Genomic DNA, 27,588 nt, shown 5'->3' on the forward strand with positions numbered 1-27,588 from the left:
CAGGGGCGGCTGTGGCTTAGTGTCCTTGGGCAAGACACTGAACATCAGTCATCAGGTATGAATGAGCATTGATACTGATTGGAGATTGGCACTTAGGCCTTTGCCATCAGTGTGTGAATGTGAGTGTGAAATGGTGAATGTGACATGACGTGTAAAAGCGATTTGAGGAAGACTAGAAAGACTCAGAAGACTAGAAAAGCGCTATATAAGTACAGTCCATTTACCATTTACTAATATGCAAACTCCACACTGAAAGGCCCACATCGTCCAAACCAGGATGCTGGAACTGTGTTTTTTTTCATTATACAAAAACACTTCCACCTCTCATGTGTTTTACTTAAGCTCTAACACTCATCAGTAAAGTTTTGACAATCCTTAAGAATTAAACACTTTAGTAAAAAAATCAAAAAGAACAGAGTAAATGGGTTTTTACATTTGTTTAATCTATTCAGTAAACTGACCGACTGAACATACCTTATATTTCTCAAAGTACAAAACAACTTTTTGTTGTGCAAAACAGTGAGAATGACAAATGAAAACATTTAAATCAAACGTGGTAGGGGAAACCTGCGTTTTATCACCTGTGCAAACAAAACTGGTCAAGAGTCTGTATTTGAATAAAATAAAATTGTATGACTTTAATTAAAAGATATCTAAAATGCACCAAAAAGATACATGCTTAAAAGTTGTTGGTGATTACAGTACATGACAATCGACTAAATACAATTTACAACTGCAAATATTTTGCAAAACATTTCTTCTTTTCCAACAAGACACACCACTGAAGCCGACAGAACAAAAGATTCAAGTCACCGGAGCTCTTTGTGAACACTGTGAACGAGATCAGGCAGGGCTTCATGGAGTTGTTAGTGTCACACATGTCAGAGTATTTGGCAACTTAAAAACACAGGAATCATTTTAAAGAAACCTCTGTGTGGTCTTGTAAACCCTACCAGCAGGTTTTTGACGTCTATACGAGGTCTGGCTTTAAAGTAAGGTTGTGACATAAAACCTGGAGGAGCTCAGGTCGGCATCGGGAGTTTTCATCCTCGTCCGACACCTGAAAACCTCAATCGTATCGCTAAAACTTCCATTAAAGGCAGCTTTAATCATATCACTGCAGCTGAACACAAGTTTCACAGTACCGTTGCATTTAAAAACACATTGTAAACTTTCATAAAAGCGCAAAATAAATAAGATCATGCAATTTGGCTAAAATGTACAGTTTGGTCATCCTGATTTTGCTTGAATTCTGATTTTAAGGGTTCACTTGAAGTGATCGCTGCTCATGTCCCTTTAGTGCACTCATGGTTGGTAGGTTTAGGTCCTGATCAGAGGCGTTCTCTCATCGCTGTTGACCTCCTCCTTACGTTTGCGGTAAATTAAGAACTGAATGGAGATCTGAACCACAGGGTTAAGGAAATCATCCTGGGAAAGACTGTGCGTGTTAATGACAGGATTTCAAGCCACAGACACACGTAACAATAAAGAACAGAAGAAACACATGTATGCATGTATGTATGTACGAATGCATTTATGTATCTTTGCATGTATGTGAATGCCCTTATGTATTTACATGTACGAGCATTCATGAAGAAGTGCTTATCATCACTACAATCAACTCGTCTCTGGTGAAAGTATTCCAGATTAGCAGTACAGGTCAGTGCCTAAGCATTAAATGAGGCTGCCATGTATACTGGAGGAAAAAACGTGTTTTTGCTAAAATGCAACATCCACTTTCCCCTGTCTGTCCATTAGATATGAAGCTACAGGCAAGAGTTGTATAACAACTAGAAACAGGGAAAGTAAATGAACTGGCCCTGTCATAACAAACAATGTACCTCAAAGAGAGAGAGATACAAGTTCTCCACGCATGCCTTCTGCTCGAGCCGATTGACATTAAGCTTTAATTAAAATGTTTGCGCTGAAAATCTCTGATTATGATATTCAGAGACCCGAAAGGATTATGCCACTGTTGCTATAGAGACGCAACACAATGAAGTCGCGCCAACACCAGACGGGAAAACAATTAATTGATTTAGTATTGCGTGAATCTGCCTCTTTGTTACTTTCATCTGCTTGAAGACGACAGATACATGCCCAAAAGCTGCTGTGTGGAACCAAGTTTTATAAACATCCAAAATGAAAATCAAAAGTGGAGAAAGGCAATAAGACGTGAGTAACGCGGAGGGCCTGGCTTTGTTAGGTGGTTATGGAATTATTAGTTAGCTAAATATTGAATTATAATATCTTCTCCAAGGTAATGAGAAGAGACTCAGCGATAGACGGATAATATTGACTTTGATAATATACGTTTGCCTCTCTGGTTTTCATAGGGCACTAAAAGAATCCTCGGTCATGCTGAAGTCTTGTGTGCTTTTAGATAGTTACAGACATTTTGTTACAATTTAGTACTTGCTGCTTATTGTCTCTCTGATTTTCCCTGTTGCTCATCTTGCTTTTAGCGTATAATACCTTAAGTTCTGTCTCTATTAGGAGCAGATTAAAGACCCGCTCCAGTCATGTTTTAAGACATGACAATAATAAATTGTGTCTGATATGTTTTTCTGCAAAATACGTTTAATTACCTTGTAAAAATCCTCCCAAGGCATCTCCTCCTTCTCCCTCATTACAACTTCCTGAATCTGCATAGTCCCCGCCCACTATGCACATTTCCAACCGCCCCCTACGTCGCGAAAACAAAACACGTCTCTGCCCTCGTTTAGTGGCAACTTTTTGAAGCTATTTTGAAATTTAGTGATTAGTAGTAGTAATGAAATGGTAGTGAGTTTGCAAAAATTACGATGACGGTTACAGCTGGCTCGCGCATCGCCAAAGTGGTTGCCATAGGTTGCACATAATGATATGCATAGCGTCACCCCGTCCATTAACGGGATTGGCTCCTTAGGTTTGTGATGTCCCAAACCTGACAATCTGAAAACGTGTTGTTCAGCCTGTCCTTGGTACACTGCAGTTTAAAGCAGACAGGCCCAGCCATGGAGATGACTGCTTATGTTGTCCCTGATATTTCTTGTAGCACATGAAAAACACCAAATGGAGATGCACTGGATTTTCACTGGAGGGTGTCTTTAAAATTGAACCCCAAGTGATCATCAGTTCACATGCTTCTGTCTTATGCATATGTTAATTTAAAACAAATAGTAAACAATTTGATACTTCAGACCATCACGTTTGTGAGACGAGCTGTGCTGGCAACAAGCAATGACACGTGAGTGTTTGGACCTTTGATACTACATATCATGTTCCTACGAAAGCTGTCACGAGACCTGAACGGATCAAGTGTCTTCTCTACAAGCTCAGCACTTCCTAAAATGTAGCATGTACGTGGGATTAAGGAGAGCCCGGAGGCCCGTCTGCAGCGGCTCTGGGTTTTTTCTTTTTTCTTTAAAGGATACCATGATGTCCAAGGAGAGGGTGCCGAGGCTGCCAATGAGCCACGGCAGGTGGTGGATCAGGTAGCTCCTCTCCCCATGGCCGTCATCAGGGTTCTTCAGGAGGACACTCAGGCCGTACAAGGTGTTTCCCAGGATGACCAGCGCAAACAGGAAGTATGATACTCCTTCTGTCGACTTCCTCTTGTACTGTGGTGAGAAACAAGAGGATTGAAGGGGAAAGGTGTAGAAGAAAGGAGGAACAGATAATAGAGAGGCAGCAGCCGCACATTATTTTCCACCATAGTGAGGTGCAGTGATATCGCAGACTTCGCATTATATTCACTTGCATTTCCACATGCTGAGTTTTACTTTGAATAGTGCCTCCTTCACTATGATTTATATTTCACCTTGTGCAGATTTTAACACCAAAACACAACTTATAATGCCTTTACACCTGTTTTATCTGTTTCTGTCACTATTATGTGATTTATGTTTTTAATCATTCCCTCATTCAAAATATATCATTTACTTGTTGCAGGTTTTGCATCTCACTGATAAGGTGGATACCTGAACTGAAGTCCAACTTCTTACCAAGCTATCTGGTTATGTTTAGAACTTGTATGGAGCTACATGTATTTAAACTAGTAGTTTTACAGCATTTTGTTAAAGCTTGCTGGTAGTTCAATTACATTTATATTTGCACAGTGATTCAAGAAGTTAAATAGCTTTTTTCCCCTAATTTCATGTGTAGTTATCTGCTGCAACTACACACACTTTTTTGGCTATTGAAGGAAAGGAATAATGATTGATGATGATAATGTTCTTTTTTACTTTTTTATGTGTTATTGACCCCCTTTGACCAGAGCCAGCATAGATATTGATTAATGGTGTTGATTTACAAGTGTCCAGATAAGTTGCTGCATGGTATTTTAGAGGTAAAGTGGTTAAATGATGAATCCTGCTTGGTGCAAAACCCCAAACAGGCCTCAGAGTCTGGAAGGCTGATGTTTGACTGATTAGGTATTAAAAACAAAGCTGAAATTCCTTGCCCTTTCCATAAATAGTGGGGTATTACATTTAGTTTTGCACAACCTTTTAAACAATTGGGCACTTTTTGCATTAAAAAGGAATTCCGTTCTTTTTGCTTGCATGTGTCCTTTTTGTATATTTTGTTTCAAAACAAAGAACAATTAAGCTTTTTTTTTTTTTTTACAAAGTAGTTTAAAGTACTTTTTCTTGGTAGCTTTACGAAACAAAGTAAGATTTTTCCTCTGGTAGCGTTGCTGCAGTTCAAGTATGCATTTATAATTTGCAGGAGCATTAGTATCAATCAATGTCTATGACCGACAGTACGCGCAGCCATAGAATCCACGCACCACCATTGTCATACTCACATTAGTGTACATCTGTGGAAGTCTGGAAAAGAGGTAGAGTACTGATGACACTGAGCCGATGGCGAAACCACTAATCTCTTTAGGGGTAAAAGGCTGAGGTGACAGAAACACAGTCGCATTACAACAAATAAAAGGCAAACATAACGACATCACTTCCCAAAGGTCACTAGTTAAACAAGTGAATATTACTCACCTTGATACGGTCATCAGAGGTTGAGAGCAAGCTGCGACTCCTGAACCCTGAAGGAATCATTTCCTGTTGAGAGCCAAACCCGGGGAGGTTGACAAGGCTTGTGGTGAAGCCCAGGATGCAGGCTACACCAACCGCATTTATAATCGTACTGCCTGTAGAAGAGACAACACCTGTGTTCATCATCATTACTGAGAAAGACATCTCAGCACATTCCTCCAGACAAGGGTGTCTGTGACAAAGCTCGCCAGTAAGGAAACAAACACAGCAGGAACAAGAGGCATGTGATAACATCGTTACAGGGTAGAGGGACTACCCTCTTCCTCTGTCTGGACTAGTGTTGGATCAATTATCAGCACTGATACACAAGGACTATAACTACAGTTTAACAGCTGGTGATAAAGGACACATAAGTGTTCCATTCAGCTACTCACAAAGGACATCAAATGAGCACTAGCATACAAATATGGCACTGTGTTAATAATAAAATAAAAAATAAAGGAGTAAAACAAAAAGACACTCACTTCCATTCATTTTGTTCCTCATTTTGTAGTAAAGAAACATGCCAAGCATCACTAAGTCAGCTATAACGTAATAAATGGCGGTATACGTCTGGAAGAAAGGGAGAGAGGCAAATGTTACAAAGTCATGAAAATGAACAAAGCCAGTGCAATGGAATTGAGTTTAAATTTTAAGCTCATTATCTTTTGCAAATAAATATGAAAAACAGCGGATTTGTCAGGAATCATATTACAAAAGAGTGAATCCTGTGATGATGATTAGTGAGAAATTGGGAGAAATGGCAAACAAATAACACCTAGAGAGGCTGAGATCTTCTCATAGTTTTTTTTTTTATGTAAATAATAAACACATATTTACAAAAGTAATTTAAAAAGTTATAAAAGACTAGGAACAACAATTTGACTCAATAATGAATGAACATCTTATTAACAATAAGCCGGGAATAGCTCTAAAAATGTGGTGATATGTTGTGTTTTTTGTCTTGTCATGTTTTTCTTAGACTGATCTTTACTTAACTTCTTATCCACATTCTCATTGCTTTTTCAATTTCATAGAACAATTTCAAGGATAAAAGTGTTGCAGCCCTATTCTGTCTTTGGAAATACTGTGGCCATCATTATATCACTATAAGTCACCTGAAGTGGAAGCTGGTCTGCCAAGAAGGAGCCCACCAGATTGCAAGTGTCACCTCCCAACCACAACAGCAGGAACCAAATAGAGATTGCACTGTCCATGTTCCCTGTTTTACATGAGTTGTAGTACTGTCTGCAATCAGAAAAAAAGAAATATTCTTGGTGCCTGGATAAAAGAGCACGTCCTCGGAGAAGCAATGACACTGAAAAAAGCACTTACGGAAGAGAAGACACCATGAAGCAGAGGATAGACAGGAGGCCCGCATAGATGCTGGCCATATCCCTGGCATCCTGAGCACATTCTCCAAGTCCTTCCCAAACCCATTTAGACCCATTAGGGCACAAGGATGTGAAGTTTCCGTCATTGGTCATTACAAAGGGACTATGTGTAGGGACTGCATACGTCCCCATATTCTGCTGGAGAGAACAGCCATTGTAAATCTCAGGTTTATTAAAAAATTACATTATCCTACTTTTTTTTATTTTGGTTCTCATAACATCACAAACCTGTTTACACGTGCATCCAGGAGAACAGAAAATAAAAATGAAACTGTCTTAACCATATGGCACATATTTGGAACTTCATCACCTGCTCAGATGAGCCATTTAAACGCCAAAAGAACATCTCATATGGACAACAACTCGCGACACACTGCATGTTTCAAGTAAATACAATCTCAATTGGGTCAGACACTTAAAACAACACCAGAAAAGCCTGTTAAGATCTACATACAGCTGTTGATGCGCTGATTAAACACATAAATCAACACAGTCAAGGAAAAAATAGTGGTATGTGTAGCTACTTAGTTTATTGGGTCTAATAAACAAGCCAGAAAAAATAATTTAAAAAATAGCCCCAAAAGAAACCAGAGAACAGTTCAACCAAATTATCTGTTGGCCAATTACCTAGCTAGCAGCGACGACAACTACCAAATAATAGACAGCTGGATTCTGTTTGTGGCTTTTACGTCAAAGATACCTACAAACTAACACACTGGAAATAAATACAACAAATGTATCTTGCCTGTGTAGCCGCTGACATAACGGCAAAGTCCTTAGCAGAACAAAAACCTCCCCGAGACTGAGGGAAAAACACGGAAGCAGGCGATAAACAAGCGATGACAGTGCACGTGAGCTGATTGGTCGTTGGGCTGAACGTCCGTCAACGTCAGAGGAATAAGCACGTGACAAGCGGAGCGTGAGCTCCAAAACAAATCACACAGGCTTTCAAAATAAAAGATGTGATACATTTCGTACAGTTAATTAAAGAATCCCACGAAATTGGTTTGAAAACCATAGCAGACGTTCTCTGTAATCAATTTTAACACACTGCTATTGTTTCATATAATGTCTATATAATGTCTCAGTATTTTGTATATCATTATCCTAATAAAAAAAAAATGACTGTCGTAGATCTCTCGTTGAGATATCCTTTTTCCTGTGAGGATTTGTCATGATATTGTTTGAGAAACAAATCATAATTCACAGCTCAGGATCAAGGTGATGCTGAGCTCTGAATTATGATTATGATGTTAATCCGATCCACATCGGTCTGAGTCCGAGACTGTTCAATTCGTGGAAGATTTATTGAGGCAGTGGAACAAGCTTTCATGTAAATGTTACTGATCTGCAGAACTGGGAAAACTCAGTGGTGCCCTTCTGATATCCCAGTACTCACACATTTCACATACTCTCCTCACATATCTACAAGCCTTGCTAAACTGGATAATTTCGCTCCACGTAATTCAGCCATTAGTCCTGAGCCGTCATTATTAGCGAGGCCTCCACATTCTTTAACAAGCTTTGCATTTTAGTGTACAGCCGTGAAAAACAGTACACTTCTAATAACCAGGCCCATAAGGATAAATTCTCTGTGAAACTGGCTCGTATGAAAATGTTCTTCCTTGCTGTGGACTTTAGAGAGGCTGTAGTACTTTTCATGTTATCAAGTTGATAATGTCGTGTTTACTTTGTGAGAAAGTTAAGTTATTCAATGCGGGATAAAAATCATAAAAAAGGATAGTCATGACAAGAAACCACCTTTTCAACATAGAAAAACAAAAAGAGAAACATCCTACCTGGAAAAGATTAAATCCGACGTCAGACTTTGAATGAAAAGGAGGAGAGAGGATTCCACTAGCTATTTCGGAAAAGTCTGAGATGATGCAGTATATGTCAGCTGACTGTCAGACTGACGACTCAGCACTTCACTTTGCTTATGTAAGCTCGTGCGTGCGGTTTTATGCTCAAGTTGGCTGCAAGTTAAGTGTCTACTGTCGTCACGTGCTTCTTCTAAACTGGCCAGAGTCAATACCGACTACTTCCTATCATCGAATAACCGTTTAGATATTATCTTCCCGTTGTCTGTCTCACATAATGTATAACATATTTGAACATTTTACTTTTATATTCTGTATCTAAGACCCTCCATGACAGCTGTTACAAATAAAAAGGTGGGTAACAAATTTCCTTAGGCCTATGTGATGTTTTAATTAAGGTGGTTGACAGCGTCGCTACAAAATAGGTCCAAATTCTCTCATGTTTTCAACCGGGTTTAGATCTGTTGACTGCGAAGGTCATAACATTGAATTTTCATCAATTGTACACCCTTTAAACCTCTCAGTGACCCCTAACGCCCTTTGAGCTTGAGCGTGGACAGATCCCCTCACTGTAGGGGTTAAGAGTTCAGGTTTTTTCGTAATTTTGTCACAGGCCTGTAGCTAAAAAAACGGTACTCTATACCAGTTGGCCCTTTCACAGTATGAAACGTACTGAATTCCATTTAGCTGCTTCAGATTCAGGGTCCTGATTCACTGGTTGCCACACTGCCAAGGATTCCTGGAAAACTTCATGGAAAAGAGCCAGCTGAGCATTTAGTTATAATGTACCAGAGAGCTGGAAAAACTTGAGGAGCAAATATGACTTTCACCAAATAAATACTGATTTCATACTCAAGCCCAGACCCTTTGACGTAAGTTGTCCCCTCTCTCACCTGAATTTCCTGTCATTTTTAAAGGCAAAAACTGCCCCAAAAATAACCTGAAACAAGAAAACCTGCAATGCTGTTGGATAAACCCTACTCGTGTTCTATCTTGCCCTCTTCTTCTGTAATAGTGTCCATTTCCCCACCTTTTAATTTTTGTTTAAATGTGTCTAAATTTTGTTTGGAAGAATTGAATAAAGGAACTTTGCACTGCTTTTGTGTGGGAAATGTGCTGTATGAACAAACTTGTGTTGCCTACTATTGTTGGTAATACCTGCACTTTTCCTACAGAGCTAGTGACAGTTCTGTCTGGGGATCTTTTAAAAGTGGACACAATGTTGAGATATAGTTGTCATTTTTATAAGAACCAGAAATTACATTCCATCCACCTAGACTGTATTGAATAAACTGAATCCAAGTGAATTGAAGTTTTCTTCATCTTAAGGGAATGTACGTAAGCCCTTAGCAGACATGCATCCAAACATTTTATTTACTCCGTTTACCCGTTGAGATCTCGACTTATTACTATTATTAAATAAAATGTATGGATGCATGTCCGCTCAGGGCTTCTGTAGGAATGTGAGAACATTACTTGTTTGTCGTTTTCAAAATTTTGGTGAACAGCATCTTTAAAAGCTCTCCGGCAAACCAAAGCCTTCTACAACACCACACGCTTTCTTCAATATATTTCAAGAACAGGTTTTATTGATGACGCACCCAAACATCTATACTGTAGGAATACCTTCAGTGGGCTAGATTCTCTTATTTACATAACGCTTCCACAAACTCGTACAAATACTTGGTGGGTTTCAGGTCAAAGTATAGATATAATACATTAAGAAATGAGAACTGGGGATTTACATCTTTTATAAAGCAACTTTCACAACAAATCTACAAATGAAAATGGAAAATAGAAAAGAAACGACCAATCGTTAACTACTGCCAAACAAGCCCTACTGAAAACTCTGTACAGGTGAGTTCTTGAGTGTCCATGAAATGAGGAGGGATGCCGCTGTTCTATGTTCTGTTTCTGTCCTTGAAAGTTCTGATAAAGGCAGACGTCTAATAGAGTTGACAGTAATTCTTTCGAAGGCAAGGATGAGATAAACCAAGCAGTTTGTACAAGCGACTGTCGTCCTTTTTATTTGCTGCCTCAACAAATGAGAAGTGTGGGACGTGAGGAAGACAGTTTATCACTTCTCTTGTTTCTTTTGTTGTGTCATCTCACTTTATGTGCAGCACCTTCTCATCTGTTTTTAACCGCTTGCGTCTGGGCTGTATGAAGTCCTCCTCAGAGTCGTCTGTGTCATCCTCCTGCTTTTCCTCCGTCTCTGTGGACTCGGGTTCGGGTGTTTCAGGGAAGCTCTGCCCCGGGAATATGTCCTGCAACTTCTCCTCGAAGTGAAGGCTCACTGCCTTGCCGGATATCGCCATCTCTGATCCCACCTGCCAGAGGAGGAGAGAGGAGAGACAGAGGTGGGAGAGGAAGAGGGTGTTGGATGAAGAGTGGTATGGATGAAGCAGGTGTAAGAAGCACCATATAGCAGGAGGAATGAATGGGTTGAAGCAGGGAGGAGGAAGAAGAGAATGAGGAGACAAATTAGATCCGGTTAACACTGCTGATGGCAAGGCGGCCCTGGCTCAACCTTGCTGTACAGAGCAGAAATGTCCTGCCGCTCCGTCCCACAGTGGCTCCATGAAGCATTTCCATAACTTAGAAATAGCTGTCAAAATCTGACAATTATGCTGTTGCTGTTGAAAAAGAAAAGCTAATCCTCTTAACCAGCTACAGGAAACTTCAAAATCCTTAAGTCTTTAGACTGGGACGGAAGGTTTTTGATTTAGGTCTATAGGTCTCAAGCAGTGAAATAATGGTCACATATTTGTAGTTATTTGTTGGGTAAATCATAACTCCCTTAGGATGGAGGGAGAGTGCAGACAAGGTGAGTGAAGTGCTAACAGTAGTCTCTTATTTTATTTGTGCATGGGTTACATTAGACCACTCGGGGATGAAAATGACCAGATGCTTCATGTGCATATGGTCTATATGCACCTTACGTATTTTTAGTTATCCTTTTCTTAAATATCACTTCCACCACATAGGTTCCTTAAAAGTACACCAGGATGCAGGAAATAAAGGACAATAAAGTGTTTGATGTGACAAATGTCAGGGCCTGCAAGAAAATACAAAACACATCTACTTAACAAATCTCTACACATCTCTTAGAATTAGCTATGTGGTCACACTTACACCAAGGCCTGTGCTATGCTGGAATAGAAATTGTTTGTGTAACGTTTTGTCCGAACATGCAAAAATCAAAAGGTTTTATGATTGATCTGAATAGAAAAGAGTGGAAAGACAAGCACTTAGTAGACAATCATAAAGCTACACTCAGTTGGACACATGAAAAGTGGTTGTGTTACAAATTTAATTTGAGGACCAGACAGACCAGTCTGACAAGTAATTCTGGCAAAGTGTACTGGCTGCTTAGATGGACGAGTTTCAGGACGTCTGAATTAGCACCTTCATTAAGATTAATTTAAAGATTAAATAGAAAAGAAAAAATAGCATTTTGTCAGCATTTTTATGCATCATTATCATAGTTTGAAAGTGTATGACTGCGCAAGTTTTCTGCTTATGAATTCTTAATGGTGAGATGAAGGGAAAAAAACATTTCTTGGAGCCTCAGTGGGAGGGGACAGGACATCTGTGCTCCATTTGAAACGGCTTACCTGCGTATTAATCTGTTTCTCCTCATCATAAACCTGGATTATTCGAGACATCTAAAGAGGGGTAATAACATTACAACAAACACAGTAAAGCAGCAGGGGGAAAGAAGAGTTCACAGCACAGGCAGGTTAGATAATAACAGATCAGAAATCTGTTTACGACCCACTGTGCTCAAGCCTACGAGGTGCAAGACACCAAGCTGTTACTGCAGAAATTAACAGCAAGTCTGCGCTTGTCTAAGAGGTCCATTTAGACACAGAGGCAACAGGAACTAGAGGGAATATTTGATAACTTAAGTTCATCTGTAGTTCTAGTTCACATTCTCTGCAGCACATTTTCTATAAGCACTAACCCTTCTATCTTTGATGTTTACCTTATGTATATAAAAAATGTATTATTACAATTTCAATACATCAATAGTATGTGTTAAGAATGTTGGCTTTACAACCGAGATAATCTCAGTAGTTAGTCAATCAAAATTATGTAACTGTAACTGACAGTAAGTAGTTTATTTCTGAAGGAAGCATTCTCAGTGAATGCTAATACCATTATCAAAGGCTTCAAAAAGCCAGTGCTTTAAGTAATGCTACTCTCCAAAGCTCTTCATCATGACAGCATTTGTTTCTTTTTCTTTTTTTGTCTATACAATTGGGTTATTTTACAAGGACAGCAAACAACAAACATCTTTTTTTAGTTTAAGTTCTATATTTTTTGCAACTAGTTCAACAGAATATTTAGCGGAAAGATGATATCTGTTGTTTATAGGCTATGTGTATCCTCGTTCTCAGAAAAACTTCACCTACCAAACACTGACTCATTACAGACAAACCCATAGCAAAGCAGCCCTGTCATTAGGGAGTAAATTGTTCTTAAATTACATACATCCAGTTTGTTTTACAAAGAATAGTTTGAAAGGTTTCCAACCCTCCAACTGTTGAATAGTATGTATTTTCCTGTGTTTGGGGTGATCTATGATACATAAATTGTATCACCAGTAAGTTGACACAAAGCAAAAAAGTATTACTTTGATCCTTAAGTAATCTAATTAGACTACAGTGATCATTTCCTTCTGCTTAAATATCTTCCGATATGTTGCAACGTAAAATGCTTGCTGTTAATTTTGTAACATAATTTGTATGGAGACGTTTTCCTGCAAGGCTCAAAACCTTTAACTTAATTTCAAGGCAAATGAAATGTTGTCGGTCCAGACACTTCACTTATTGGTAAAATAGAGGCTCCCTCATGTGGTTGGAAAGTGTATTACATGATCATGTACAATATGTTTTTAGAAACCTCAAATCAAGAAAGGCTGTATTCCATTGCACACAGATAGCACAATTTCATAAGCAGTTAAACTGACCCACACCAGCATCCAAACGTTAAGAATCAAAAGGAATACATCCAATATACATTCAAATACATCATCACCACAGAGAAGAATTTGCTTAGATGAAATGTGACATCATCGAGTGACCACAGCCATTCATTACAACACAAACTTGTGCTTTAACATTGTGATGCAGACAGTGTTAGCAGGGTTCAGACAGGTCTCCTGCAGCCAGTGTTAGTAGGTGTATGAAACTGTACGCACACCACAGGCCGTAAGCACCACTTCCCACACTACCCACCCTTTTGCAGTATCAGACTGTCTTCACATAAGGTTAGACCAATATACTAGTGTGCCAACTCTGGCATTGATTAGGTGATATATGATGCTAAATACTGTTCCACGAACAGTGTTTAATTACATTTTTCAGTCACAATTTTGAGAAATGATAACATCTAAGCAAACTAATTAGCTGGTGGGTAGTTAAACTTTATATCAGTCTAACCCTTGTCTGCATGCATATATGCTCACCCACCCCCACCCCCCCCCACACACACAAACACACACACACACAGATGCCATTCCCCAAAGCAGGCTCAAGACTCATGCTGCTCACCTCATTGTAATTTGCACAGTTTTTGAAGACCAGGCGTATATCGGACACAAAGTCCTGGATGGACTGGTAGTACTGGGAGCTCCGTAACTGCAGCTTCTTCTTTACCTTCTTCAGGTCCATGGGCTGCTTGATAATTTTGTAGTAGTTCGGCACCTGGTTTGGAAAATGAGTGGGTTAGACAAGATCTCTAAATATTCTTAAGGATGACAAAAAGGTTTCTAATTTCTTTTAACATGAGAGGTAGGGCATTCGGGCATGGAGCAAAGTAATTCAGAGACACCAGAAGGGGAATTTAAGAAGGAAAACAAAGAAAGGGTTGAGTTAATCAACAGTGGATAGATGGTTTTAATGGATTGCTCTATAACTAGTTTTCCCATTAAATGTGTTTTAAGCTGGTGTTCTTTCAAGGTCTTACAAAACTCAGAGCTTACGCTAACATGTTAATACGTCAACCAGTGTCCTTAATGTCAAATGTCATATAAATGGTGCTGGTTTAGCTCAGCGGTTAAATCGGCGGCCCATGTACAGATGCTACAACCTTCAATGCGGCGCCCCAGGTTCGACCACCGCCCTCAGCCCTTTGCTTTGTGTCATCCCCCATTCACTCTTCCCCTGTTTCCGACACTATCCACTGTCCTTTCACTCAATAAAGGCATAAAAACGTCATATAAAAAAAGACATCCAACATGGCTAAAATTCAACTGCTTTTTGTTGTCTATAGTGGGTAGGAATCTTAAGCTATCTGGCCAGAAGGGTAGCTAAAGCTTAGTAGTGTTAATTATCCAGATACATTTAGGGCAGCAGAACCAGAACAAGAGGAAGGATGACCCCTACAGTGCTTAGCATCTTTAGAGCTAGGTGACCCCTGTTTTCCTCTAATTGATAGCTTACAGACAGAAAGGATATTCAGAAGAGATTAAGAGGGAGGAGGAGCTGTAACTGAACTGGAGATGCTACAGCTACACAGTGTGTTCCTCAGACCATCAGGATACAGTTAAACCCCCCAAAAAAGTAATTAAAAATGAGAATGCGTTACAATGCTGTACCAAGGGAGCATGGCAAAAATAAGAAAATAGGTCACAGGTGGCTCCTTCAGCACACCTGCAAAAATATTTTGACTTGCCCCAAGCATGTGGTAAATACTGTAGATATAAATAGCTACATTTCCACCCAGTCTCTGCTTTCAGCTCTCTTTAAGACTCATTAATCAATATTTTTGTGAGGTACCTGCTTTGAGAGCTGCTTTGAAATTATGTTCATTTGTACAGTTCTTCATCCCAAGCATGTCTCAAAGGATATTATGAGTTCATTAAATAACTAACTTGCAATAATTGTATCATTTCTTATGTGTTAATAATTTAGTAGTAAGTTCTTCTACTAATCAATTATTAATCACAGAAAAAAATATACAAGGCTGAATGCAGTTAAGTAACAGAATGACAAATTCCAGCACACAGGACAGCAACATGATGCTACCAGGTTTACAGATTGTCCTGGTCGTTCTTTCAATAGGTTCTGCCTTAAACTGAAGGCCCTGTTTGGGCCCAACAGCATCACAGATAATGGTTTACTACTGTGTGACTGGCCACTTTGAACATTTATCATTCAGTGACTGCTGGATGCTTTAATTGTGTGGGGTTCTTTTAACCTTGTGTTGAAGAAAAGAAATGTTCAACCTTTGCCACCACATGAGAAAAAAAAGTAGGGAACATGACAGAAGACGGGATTTGGATATGCAGTGGAACTGGCCAAATACCAGTGTTGGGTTGTGTATTTGTAAGTGACGAAGCACTACTTACAGAGCTAGGAACAGGTTCCCTGAAGCCCACGCTGAGCTCATGACAGAAGATGTGCAGCAGGAGGCGTTCACATCTCTGCAGAGACAGGAGAAAGAGAGAGAATTAGCTGCTTCGTACTGATCATGAAACGGCTTTTGAGGTTGTGGTGTCTGTACTGACCCTTTGGTCCTCAGGACTCAGGCTCTGCTCTGCTGTGATTTTCTTGCTATCGTCACAGTACTCTATCTCGGGGCTGTTGAGACTCCGACAAAACGTGCAGAGAAAGTCACCCCTGAGTCAAAAAACAAACAAAACAAATACACATAGGACACGTTAATGTTTTATTGTGTTAAATCTTTCACATGCATGGTCAATTAAAAGCTGGCAAAATCTAATATTTTGATCCAAAACAAAAATTTAGATTGGAGTGGCATATATATATTTGGTGGCATATTAGGTTTAGAGCAGTGGTCTTGAACCCTGCTCCTGGAGAGCTACCTTCCTGCATGTTTTAGGTTTCTTCTGATCTGCTTGTTATCAACCTACTGAAGCGTCCCAGTGGATTGATAACGAGCAAAACTTTCGGATCAGGTGTGTTAGAGTACGGAGAAACCTAAAACATATAGGAAGGTAGCTCTCCAGGAGCAGGGTTGGAGACCCCTGGTTTAGACTGATGTAACTGCCCGCTAGTATGGGCCCTCCACTACAAAACCATTATAAACTTTTTCAATGTCTAAAATACATTTTGCTTTTAACGTTGCTTCTATGGTCTTTTTAAAACTAGCATCAACATGCATCCAATGTAAACCAGTGGACATCTCTTAGTACAGACGTGAACGACCAATTGAGGAGACACAGTGTTCTGGGCCACATATAACCCTATTCCTAGAGCAGTGTGTACACAAAGGTGTCCTGGGCACCACTGTGAGACCCTCTAGTCACTTTGATGTTTTTTACAATGCAAATGACGTACATGTTTATTTGCATATAGTGCAAGAAAGCGAGATCCCATTAAAATGGGTCACTGAAAACGTGAACAAACATTCTAATGCCAAGTATGAACTGACGTACCTAAAACTGTCCATGTGTGATCAGATGACCAAATTGACATAATAATGCCAGGTCTAAACAGGATCTTAACCATTCTGCATGTCTTTGCTTTTTCTGTTCTCTTTCTAACTTTGTGTATCTATTTGTCTGCATTTGCATGTTAGTGTCCCTATGTGTAACTGACCCTATCAGTGGGTAAAACATACTGGCTCCTGGCTCGAAGTACTCTAACAGGTTATATTCTAACAATGTCCCATGGCAGTGTGCAACAGCAGTTAAACTACACTGATCACTTACTTTGGGAAGATCTTTATGGTTGGTACATGACATTTCATGTGGAACACTTTAGGACAGCGGTCACAGCACAGCAAGTCACCGCCGTTGATACAGACAGCACACCAGTCTTCATTGGGGTCGTCCTCTTTCCCACCAGAGTTGCCTGTTCCAGTGGACACACCGCACACTTTGGTCTCGGTCCCCTTGTCAACGTTTCCATTAGTGAGTGGAGCCCCTGCCCTGCTGCTGCTGTTATCAGAGGATAATGAGGTAGTGGTATTGGAAGGGGAGGAGATGGCTGCACTGGAGCCATTAAGTCCAGAACACGGAGTCTCACACTGGGGTTCTGTTTTGATACGCTCCCCTACAGCTTTGAGAGCATCTGGTCCTGCAGATACAGATCCCACTACAGGATGAGGACTGTTCTCTGGACTGCTCATCTGATGGAAAACACATACAAACACATTGGACTGTTTTAAGACAGTATGATAATCCTCTGAATATTTGTGTTATTTACACAAGTCTACACATCAACGTTTGATGGTTTGTTTCTGAAATCATCACGCACAAGCCACACAGTGCAGAGCACCTCACTCTAAATGTTAAACATGCTATAAAAAAACCTTCTAAAATATGAAAAAAAAAAGCATAATATATATGGCAATCAAGAGTTGCTAGAAGGATTCTCTGGTTCTGGCTCAGCTAGCCAATTAACAGATGTAGAAAAGTGATTATACCATGCAGGCGCTCCTCCCGGCATCTTTTCCCCGCTCCGTCTTCATAGAAGTAGCTGGACAGCTGTAGCCGTCATCGGTACCGGGCTCCTGCTTCACCCTCACCTGCTCCACTGGTGCTCCACCTCCTTGACCCGCCCTCCCCGCAGAGCTACAGCTTAAACACACAAAGACCAACCATGAGGAAATTATAAAAGCATTTGGTAAAACAATAACTTCATAGTTATCGACTATTGATTATGGTTCTTGAGCAAGTCCAGTCTCTGTGTTTATTGCTTTATATTTTAATGACTGTAATTGTCTCTCTGACCAATAAAGTTTTAAAGTTGTGACTTTAAACCTTTACCTCAGCATTTTTTTAATCTACTGCCATTTTAGATTCCCATCCCAGCTTTCAATTTAAAGCAAATGGGCAAAGATTTGCCTTATATATACGCAGGTAGGTTAAAACTGAGAGAGGGCAGGACCAAAATGATACATGATTTCTGAGCAAGCTGTAACGTGCTTGATAATGTCTTTAATTCTTTACTTTTTATCTGAATTTGGCACATACATGGACATGAAAAGTTAATGTCGATATAGTGTTGCAACTTCCTGGCCAGTTCATATTCTCTGTGCAACTAGACACAACCGCATACCAGCTCAGTCAATAATGGATTAGGCACGTGTTTTTTAGAGAGCAAAGCTTCTTCTGCTGTAGAATGAAAAATGAATTAACCTTGAACCTTAATTTATAAATCAGTTGCCTTTATACTAAATAAAGAACTACTTTGACTCTGCTGTGTCACTATTTTCAAGAGGTCGGACCAGGATGTCTTGTTTGCAAAATACCTTTATTTTTTCTTACCTGCCTCGGCTGCCTGTGCTGGACGTGCTAGAAGGTCGTGCTGGTGTGTGGTTATTCGACAGACCTGCAGACAGAAATGACAGGAAGCTGGTGATAAGGCAGCAGTGATACAAGTACTTGACAGTTAAATTTATCTGGAGTGGTCATAAAAATGTATGCAGTGTCTAGGAAGTAGTTAAATGATATGTAAAAGGGAGGGCAACATTGCCAAGATTAATATCTATAATTGGCAATCAATAAATCCAAAGTTCGGAAATCTGGAAATTAAGCTGTTAACTGTTGTGACTGTGACTGCCTCTAATTGAACTTGAATGTACCTGAAGATCCAGAAGAGTGTGTGGACAGTCCAGGTGAGGGGTTCATGTCCACTGAGCCAAGCTGCTGCTGCGTGCTGGCTGTGATGTAGCGAGACAAGAGGTGTCCGAGGCTGCTGGAACCTGCGTCCTCCAACTAGTGATGCCGGAGAAACACACACACAAAAAAAACAAGTCACTCAAGAGGGTCAATGGATTTTTGTAAATTAATACATTTAAAGAAAACTTTTGACCAGGGACAATATAACCAGACAGACATATATTGACGTGTTAAAGCTTCTGCACCACATCAGGCATTTGTAGCTTCTCCATACCTTTCTCAGTCAAAGATACATTTAACAAGTGAATATAATAATAAACAATAATTATAATCATTATAGACCGTTTGGATAGGCTCCAGCCCCCCCGCAACCCTAAATAGGATAAGCAGTATAGATAATGGATGGATAATTATTTTAATTATAAATTATTATAATTTCTCTAAATATTGGACATTTTTTAAAGATTATTTTCTTAAAATAAAGGAACAATTTTCATATCTATTTCATAAGACAGGTGTATAGAAGAGGAACAAATGAATTAAAAGTCATGCCGTCTAACTTATTCTGGATGTTTCTGTTGAAAATAAATAAATTGCTGCAAATAACTTAGTGTGTGTGGGAGGTGTTTTGCAAAGAAATGTTTTAGCAGTACTAGTGATAGACACAGCTATAAGGAGAGAGAGCCGATGACACCCAGCGATGGGCCCTGGGCAATATATCGATCCCTGGCCACTGCAGCATGAACTCAGGGTGCCTTTCATTGTGATAACATGTGTAACTCGTTTCTTAGCTTCTCCAAGCAAGGAGAGAAATGTGAGGAAGAAGGAGCCAAAGCTACCAAACAGTCTGTATTTAGCTAAATCAAACTGTGTGTCACATGTGGAGGTGAAGAATTTATACATCGCGCAACTTTGAGACTTTTGCGCAAGATAAACCTCTCCTTGCATTTAAGGTTATTTCTTCCATTTTTTCTTGTCAACTTTAAATGATAAAGCTAATTATGTGACACTTTGAAAGAGCAAATTTAAATATGACATATTTCTTAATTGATAGAACTGAATAGCTTTACATCTAAACTTTCATTTTAAAAGGCAAAAGGTGCAGTGAAGTTTGTGAATTTTGAATTCAACAACAGAAGCATCCCTCCTTTCAGTGCTGCTTCAAAAGCTCTGATCCCACATGCATCCTTCATGAATTCATCCTCAATAGTGGTTTTTAATCGCTATCATGGTGTAGCTCTGTTCTTCATGAGCTTTGTGAAAGAGGGTGAGGTCAGATCAGTGCACAAACTCTACCCGTTTGTGTTGGCTTAAATTGTGTTGCGCCTGCTTAGGTTCCCTGGTTGTGAGGTTTTACAGAGCCAGGGATGTGTACAGGGCTGTATTGGATTACAATTGCACACTCCACATTTTATTTGAGCTACTAAAAAAAAATGTTCGAGGGTCAACAAGGGTAGCGATCCTGCCCTTGTTAAAAACCAACATATACGGTAAGAAAAGTACACACCTGAATGGGCGGGATCTCAGGTAGGCAGGGCAGGTTCTCTGGATTGGTGACGGAGGGGATGAGCTCAATAGGACCTATGATGGGGCTGGCAGGGCCACGATGGGCGTGGGCTCCGGCCATACTGGCACTGGTGGGACTTGTAGGGTTGGCATTATGGAGGGATGCCACGGGGAAAGGGCCTGCATGCCCTGGGTTGGAATGCTGCACAGAAAAAAAGAGAAAGAGGGAGATGGAAATAAAGAAGAACATAAGTAAAAGGGAAGCAAAAAAAAGGGAAGAAAAGAGAGGGAGGACAAGAAAAATGAAGGTTTTTGTTTTATCACATTTCCTTTGTGAAAGAAGAAGGTTGCATGATCATGCAGTGGGATGATAACACATGCTGCACAAGACACAATGACAAATGACAAAGTAGGAAAAAGTGCCAAACCCCTGATTGTAGTAAGAAACGAAACCTTTGGTGGCTCATCTCAGATTCTATAGACATCTGGACACAAAGAAAAGGAGTATGGATATAGTGTAGGTCTCTCTTACCTAGTCTGACATGAAGGCAGTAAATGTACATTTACATACTGTACATGCATTTTTCTCTTGAATGATAAATAATATAATCTGCTTTGTGTGTAAAGGTACATTGGTAAGGCGGTGCGAAGCAGGACTGAATGAGTAAACAGAACATTTGAACCCTGCAATGAAAATCCATCAACTCTGTTTTAATTGGCTCATTTGCATCTTGGAGATGAAAATTATAGTTTGGAAATATAAGTCGGTAAAATTTAGTCAAATTTAAATTTCACTTGCAATTTTTTTCAAAACATACATAAAAAAATACAGTTGTTATGTTTGAAAATGCACCATTGCCAATGAAATTAAAATACAAAGTACTTCTCAGTGCACTCCAAAGTGTAATCTTCCCGTAATTATACTTAAACTAAATATATAAGGGACTTTTTGTTCTGATTTTCAAATTAATAGATAATATGCAATTTAAAGGTTCCCTTTAAGAAATCCTTTAGCACTTTGGAGCAGTTTTTTTCTCTGACTTGGCTTTTTATGTCTATCTTGTGCTCGCACACAAGGACATGCATGCACATGGACACAGCTGACCTGATGCACAGTCCTAAAAACTGTCACACAACTCCTTTGATCTACAGGTGGCTGTATGACATCTACATATGCTGCAATGTGCCAACAAGCAAAGGGAATGAGAAGACTGCACGTTTGTATACATTGATGGAAACACGTTGATTTTTACATTCCTATTGGCTAAAGTGGTACATATTATCTCTTTACTGATGCTGCCCCGAAATACGCACAACTAAATGGAAACATCATTTCTGAGTGTTTACAGTACCACACAGGACCCCCTCTGGACTTCTTATCAAAATGCAAATGAAAACTGGAATTTGCATTGAAATTTGAAATGTAGCAGAGTTTGGATGTTAATTTGAATAAAGGCAGTATTCCCCATGGCTTGTTTTAAAGGAATTTATGTAGTTACCAACCAAAACAAGTGGGCACGTCGAATAAACCCTTTGGCCTTTATGGGTCTTGGGATACCGATGTTTAAAACAACAATGTTGCCGATGGCCGATGTTTTTTCAATAATTTTTGTAATAATTAATGCCCTGGTCTGGATAAGGGGCATCCTTAAAGCATGAATTCAATTTTTCAAATTCCTATTACATCTTTTTATTTAAACTTCTTTCACATAACATTTTTTTCAAAACATAACTGCCTGAAAAGCCTCTTCAGGGCCCAATCAGGTAGAACCCGTTTTGCAGGCTGTAATGGCGCACTGCACTGCCTTTTTTGTTGAAGCCTTCGGTTAAAAAATGAGCGGCTTGCTGTGCCAGTTTTTTTTTTTACTGTTGTTAAGGCAACCACCGCACAACTAGCTGTCATTAACCTAACCATTATATTGTAAACTGACAGAAGGCCTGCTTCTGCCTGAAAAAATGGCAATGACGTTGGGCGCTTTTCTGCTTTGAGTTTAAGTTTTTTCAACTCGAGGTGCTCGGAGTGTTTCCACAAAAACGCAAGGCGCACAGAGTGGAAAAAAGTGAGGTGCTCAGCAACGCAAAAGCAGAGCGCATTAAGCTTCCCTCATTGAAAACATCATTGTTTTAGAATCACCTGGTCATAATACAAACATTTTTCAGTGCTTCCATAGTCTAATAAAAATCTTTCTGAAAACAAAGATTTTTACGTTACAATTAAATTTACTGCACAATTAAAGCAGTTAAAGAATATAAAAACATCGGCTACTGCCATCAGCGCATGCCACCTTATTTGCTGATGGGCCGATGTCTGTCAACCAGTCGAAATTGGCCGATACCAATGTTCAGCTGATGCATCGGTGCATCCCCAGTGCAGTGGAAACAATTTTTAAAAACAGCACCTTAAACCACCAATTAAGTTGATACAGTAAACAAAAAGTTGCTTGAGCTCCATTTTTCATATTGAACCATGTTTCCTGTCACCTGATAAATGTAGGTTTAATATTCTCTGTCATTAAGCCAACAATTACCCTTGCAATAAATAAAGTTATATCTTTAGTTGTTACAGGCTCCACAATGGTCACCAGCTAGTCATCAACTGTGTCTGTCTGCTTAATGCAAAAACTCATCTTACATTCAACTTAAATGTAATTATGGTAGGGTTATACTTGGGAGTGATGTATTATTTATTATGTAATGTATTCAGTAATAATGCATTGTCAAAGATTAAAATGGAAGTTAGATTCTTGCATTTAATGTTAAGTTTAAATCATGCACACACAGCTAATGACATTAACATCTAACTGAAATATTCTCTTATTAAAGGGAACTCTGAACAGACTAAATGTCAAATCACTCAGGTCAATAACCAGGCTGATATTTGTTTTTGTTGGGTTTTTTTAAATACACAACATTAACAAACGTCTATAAGGATCCTTTAAATGTATGACAAATATGTACTGTGTGGTACATTTTACATTTGAAATTAAACCTGCTCTTTGGTTGAAACTGTGTAATGACTTTAGCCAATAAGGACCTTATTCTAAACTAAACCCACACAATAATTATAACCACCAACAAGAAATAATAGACACACCTGCTGCTCCTTTTCTACCACTTTTCTAGTAGTTGCTAAAAGCCTAATAAAAATTCACTGAAGTCACATTTGCACATCAGTTTATCCAATTTTAACAGCAACAAATGTGTTACACTTAAAAAAACACTGAATGTGTGTATCTATTACCATACTGTGTAGACTGTTGAGTTTGTACTGACCTGTCTCTGTAGCTGAGGCTGCATCATGGAGGGATACTGCTGTCCGTTATGTCTCGGCTGAGCTGAGGGCATTCGGCCCTGTGGTGGACCCGGGAGACGCATATGGTGGGAGGAGGGGTACATGGGGGGACCTGGCCCACCATTCATGCCCCCAGGCCCTCTTGGTAGCTGCTGCATGCTGATGAGCCTCGGAGGCTGTAAAATTTCACATACATACACAGACTGTGAAAATCTTATCATTGGATAAACGCAATTATGAGTTTATGCAAACTGCAGGGGGATTCTTAGGGTTATGCAAGTACAGGAAGAAGTCATTAAATTGGAGCTGACATGACAAGTAGAGTTTTCAATCCACAGAAACAAATTGAAGACTTGAACATAATTCATCACTTTAATAATTTAACCTTTAGAAATGCCAAATATCTACAAGTGAGAACTTCTAAATGCTTCTTTAAAAACTCAAATTTTTTCCAGACTTTTAACTGATGGTTAAAGAAATGTAATTGATCTGATGAGATTACTTTTGTTTGTATTCTTTATACAATCATAATGTTTCATTTTAAATCTACACTACTAATTAATAAAATAGAGAGAAAATACATTGACTTGATTTTATAATTCTATCTCACCATAAAGGTAAGATCTGTTCTATGTCAACATAGCTAAAGTCTTGATTTTCCTTGGGTCTATTAATAAACTTCAACCAGTTTTAGAAGGTAGGACATCAATCTTCAATGATATGCCTTAGAAAATTATTGACAACAACATTCTGTAGTAATAATAATAATAATAATAATAATAATAATAATAATGATGATAATAATAATAATATCACCAACAGTCTGATTCACTAAGTCTAAAAATTTGAAGCAAGCTAATTTCAGGCTAAATATTTTGTCACTAGTGTGATAGACTGGAGACTTTGTGTTACCTGTACCTGTTGCTGAACCATGGGTGGGCCGCCCTGTCTTGGATGCTGCTGAGACATTTGGGAGGCGATGCGCATCTGTTGCTGAATCTGCTGCTGGTGCTGCTGCTGTTGTTGTTGCTGTTGTTTCTGCTGTGCGTAGGCTGCCTGCTGCATGTGCTGCAGCCGGAGCTGGGCAAGGTTTATCTGTCCCGGGTGTTTTCCCGAGTGACCTGGTGAAATTGGCGGCCCTCCTACCATCACATTGGCCGGTTGTGCAGGCGGTTTCTCAATAACCAAATTTCCTATAAAAAGAATAGAGAAAAAGAATCTTTGAAATATTTAGAAGAGTAAGCAGTTTGAATTGGCAGAATGAACTGAACAGAATGATTGACTTCGACCCAAAGTGCTGATCTTAGAAAGTGCGCTGCATGTGTAGGAATAAAGATGTTTTAAAAAAGTAGCAGAACAAGCCTGTCTGACAGAAAGATGAAGGGGTAAAAATTATTTGACAAAGCAAGTGGCTTAAGTACATGTTGCTAAACCCCGTCCACAGTGGTACAAATCATCCATATCGGTACCCAGCTAGCTCCTTCAAACGGGCTGTGCTGACCACCAACTCAACTAGTTCCACAAATTAACTGAAACTGGAATTTTGTTGCCAAGCAACTGAGACATTCTCCTGCACCCTGCTACTTTGATTGTGCCTGAAAGTTGCCACAGAGTAGTTACTTTGTATGATGTACATTGATCTGTATGTTTTTTATCATCAACCAGTGAAATAAGAGTCTGTTGTGTTCAGAGGTACCAGCCTGATTAATGTAGACATTAATGGTCTGCTGTAATGTTTATTAACAGTATTCAGAACACCTGGCTGAGGTGGAGTGATACACAGGGTGAAAAGTCCTAGTGATGTTGTGCTCTATATCAGCACTCATTGAATGCCTCTTGTCTAATCAGATTACTTGGGGGAAACTAACTGTTGTAGGTTATACACTGACTATTGATAAGAATCTCATACAACCCCTACATGGCAAAATGAAAAATATTTCAAAAGGAAAATAAACTGTTGAAAAATAAGGTAATGGGCCTCTCTCACCTAGATTCACCACGTTTTTGGCCCAGAAAGTGGGGTCACAAAAGAAGCGCACAACACCGTTGGCCTGTGGCGCTGGCTCCAGTCTCGCCTTGAAGAGCTGTCGAAGCTGGAACAGGATCTACATAAACACAAACACACATTTACCATGCTGGCTATATTCGAAAAACAAATAATCCATTTGTCAACATGCCCTTTGGAGCATAAATTCCACAATCTAATAATATAGTCATCCCAATTATCTAATTTGTGGTAAGTAGTCAAATGCACGTGACGGAAGCAATCGTGAAAATGTGGGAAAAAAGCAGGTTCTGCAACTTCATCTGGAAAAACTGGGCCAGCACTATAATTCAAACAAAATGTTATCTTCATAGACTCCTACTGAATAAAAGAAAAACACACGTTAAAAAACACATTAGCTGCAACCCTACATCTGTTTAGTAATTTCGAACTAAAACGAGTCTATTTGTTATGTATTGCACAAGTTCTGGATCCAACCAAAGCCAAATTCAATGAGTTTGTGATCACAACCTGGTCATGTTTATGTACGTATATTCACTTTTTTCAGAGATCACTGCCATATTCAGCCTCTAAAACTGAACATCTGGAGCTTGTGAGAAACATACCAGCCTCTTGCTGTAGAGCAGCGCTGTGCTGCTGCCAGTAGTGATGGCCCAGTGGCAGAAGTTGAGCACATGGTGGATCTGTTGGGCCAGCTGGGTGGTATCTTTGTGCTGAGCCACGAGCCTCAAACTGCGCTCTTTGGTCACACTCTGGAGAGAAAAATCAGATTATTCCAGTTAGGTGGCTGCTACAGAGACAGTCTTTACACCGTTGTTAAATGAATGAATCGTAAGCCAGCCATATTTCTTTCCAAGTTATTAGAAAAGTGTTAGCATTTGCATAGAGATTGGTTCGATGATTAGATCTGATTAGATTAAAATTTAATGATCCCCGTGGGGAGCTTGGGTTATTGCAGCAGTCAATAAAAGAATGCAGCAAAGACAAAAAAAATAAATAAATAAGAGCACAGCTAATTGGAAACGTAGTCATGATAAAACCTGGATTCAATAATAGAACTGAGCACAGATATGTAGAGGGAAAACAAATCAAAGCATGGTTGTTATGAAGCAGTAGGCATATGAACTGGAAATCTATGAAAATTAGGTGCAATTCATTGTGTATGAGAACATTATAATTAATGGGCTTAATTCACCAATATCTTTCTTAGCTATTTACTTAAAGTTGTTCTTAAAAAGTTACTGAGAAAAGTGTCAGTCAGCTTCATGTGGTGTTCTTTAACTGCTGAATTGTTCTACCTTTGTTCTTAAAATGATGAAAGCAAATTCTTCCCAAGTTTCAAGCTCATGCAGTAGTTCTAATTTAGCTAGTTAAACACCCCTTAAAACCCTTAAAAGGCTAGGAGACTGAAGGTCTGCGTGCATACACACAGAACTCACACATTAACTGGTGGAGCACTGCACATAAAACCTAAGTAAAACACTGGCAGTTCTGAAATGGGGGTTGTGGTGCAGGAAGTGAACAGCAATAAACATGACAAATTTAGTAATGCCAGTGAATACAAAATAGATTAAATTATATCAGATGTATTAGACACTATAATTTGATAAGTTTATGCTGTATCCAAAGAAGTACAGAAAATAAATTGTGTGAAAAGGAGAAGTTTGATATCAAATCTGAAACCAAATAGAACTGCAAAAGAAAGACCAGAGATGCTGACTACTAAAGGGGGACAGACTTGATCAGAGGTATCTGAGATGTACGCAATCGTCATTCATCTCCTAGGCCTTTCAATATCTCCGAAAGAGAAGCTGAGCAGGTTTTACAGAAATAATACATTACTCTTACATATTCAACACTGGGCACAATCTCCGGGAGACTTAAAGAAATAAATACAAGCATGTCAGATCTCAAATGTGCAGGAGTGTTCTCCTAAGCGTGCACAGGTTTTGTTCT

General features: G+C 39.3%; 2 protein-coding genes across 6 annotated transcripts in view; both read right to left on the reverse strand.

Annotated features, from left to right (window-relative positions):
* Positions 1-433: 433 nt before the first annotated feature.
* Positions 434-7,202, reverse strand: slc66a1 (solute carrier family 66 member 1). Its single transcript, XM_069660534.1, has 8 exons — positions 7,158-7,202; positions 6,354-6,547; positions 6,137-6,266; positions 5,504-5,591; positions 4,983-5,134; positions 4,790-4,882; positions 3,417-3,602; positions 434-1,401 (listed from the first exon to the last, which is right to left on the reverse strand). Exons 1-8 carry the CDS (start codon positions 7,173-7,175, stop codon positions 1,321-1,323), a joined length of 942 nt encoding a protein of 313 aa, XP_069516635.1. The 5' UTR covers positions 7,176-7,202; the 3' UTR covers positions 434-1,320.
* A 2,610-nt stretch (positions 7,203-9,812) lies between these two features.
* Positions 9,813-27,588, reverse strand: part of trim33 (tripartite motif containing 33) — a 30,224-nt gene continuing 12,448 nt past the window's right edge. The window contains exons 7-21 of one of the 5 annotated variants that reach the window (XM_069660158.1): positions 26,238-26,384; positions 25,615-25,732; positions 24,546-24,820; positions 23,609-23,803; positions 20,764-20,820; positions 20,337-20,537; positions 18,793-18,925; positions 18,476-18,539; positions 17,632-17,785; positions 16,916-17,334; positions 15,749-15,860; positions 15,590-15,664; positions 13,791-13,943; positions 11,850-11,900; positions 9,813-10,562 (exon numbers count right to left, since the gene is read on the reverse strand). In XM_069660158.1, the coding sequence (XP_069516259.1) occupies positions 10,341-10,562; positions 11,850-11,900; positions 13,791-13,943; positions 15,590-15,664; positions 15,749-15,860; positions 16,916-17,334; positions 17,632-17,785; positions 18,476-18,539; positions 18,793-18,925; positions 20,337-20,537; positions 20,764-20,820; positions 23,609-23,803; positions 24,546-24,820; positions 25,615-25,732; positions 26,238-26,384 (2,376 nt within the window). In that variant the 3' untranslated portion in view covers positions 9,813-10,340. Of the gene's footprint in view, positions 10,563-11,849; positions 11,901-13,790; positions 13,944-15,589; positions 15,665-15,748; positions 15,861-16,915; positions 17,335-17,631; positions 17,786-18,475; positions 18,540-18,792; positions 18,926-20,336; positions 20,538-20,763; positions 20,821-23,608; positions 23,804-24,539; positions 24,821-25,614; positions 25,733-26,237; positions 26,385-27,588 lie in introns of all 5 variants that reach the window. The other 4 variants (XM_069660157.1, XM_069660160.1, XM_069660159.1 and 1 more) reach the window with 4 other exon arrangements.

The sequence above is a fragment of the Semicossyphus pulcher genome, unplaced genomic scaffold (genome assembly GCF_022749685.1).
Source record: "Semicossyphus pulcher isolate SPU_LCO1_2020_fin unplaced genomic scaffold, fSemPul1.0.p SCAF_13, whole genome shotgun sequence".
Taxonomy (NCBI): Eukaryota; Metazoa; Chordata; class Actinopteri; order Labriformes; family Labridae; genus Semicossyphus; species Semicossyphus pulcher.

Excerpts from the sequence above, each read along its gene's own strand:
- slc66a1 (XM_069660534.1), bottom strand. Across the intron at positions 5,592-6,136 it reads CAGACCAGCTTCCACTTCAG|ACGTATACCGCCATTTATTA; the intron begins GTGACTTATAGT and ends CCTTTCTTCCAG. Across the intron at positions 1,402-3,416 it reads CCCTCTCCTTGGACATCATG|ATCTCCATTCAGTTCTTAAT; the intron begins GTATCCTTTAAA and ends CCTGTGGTTCAG.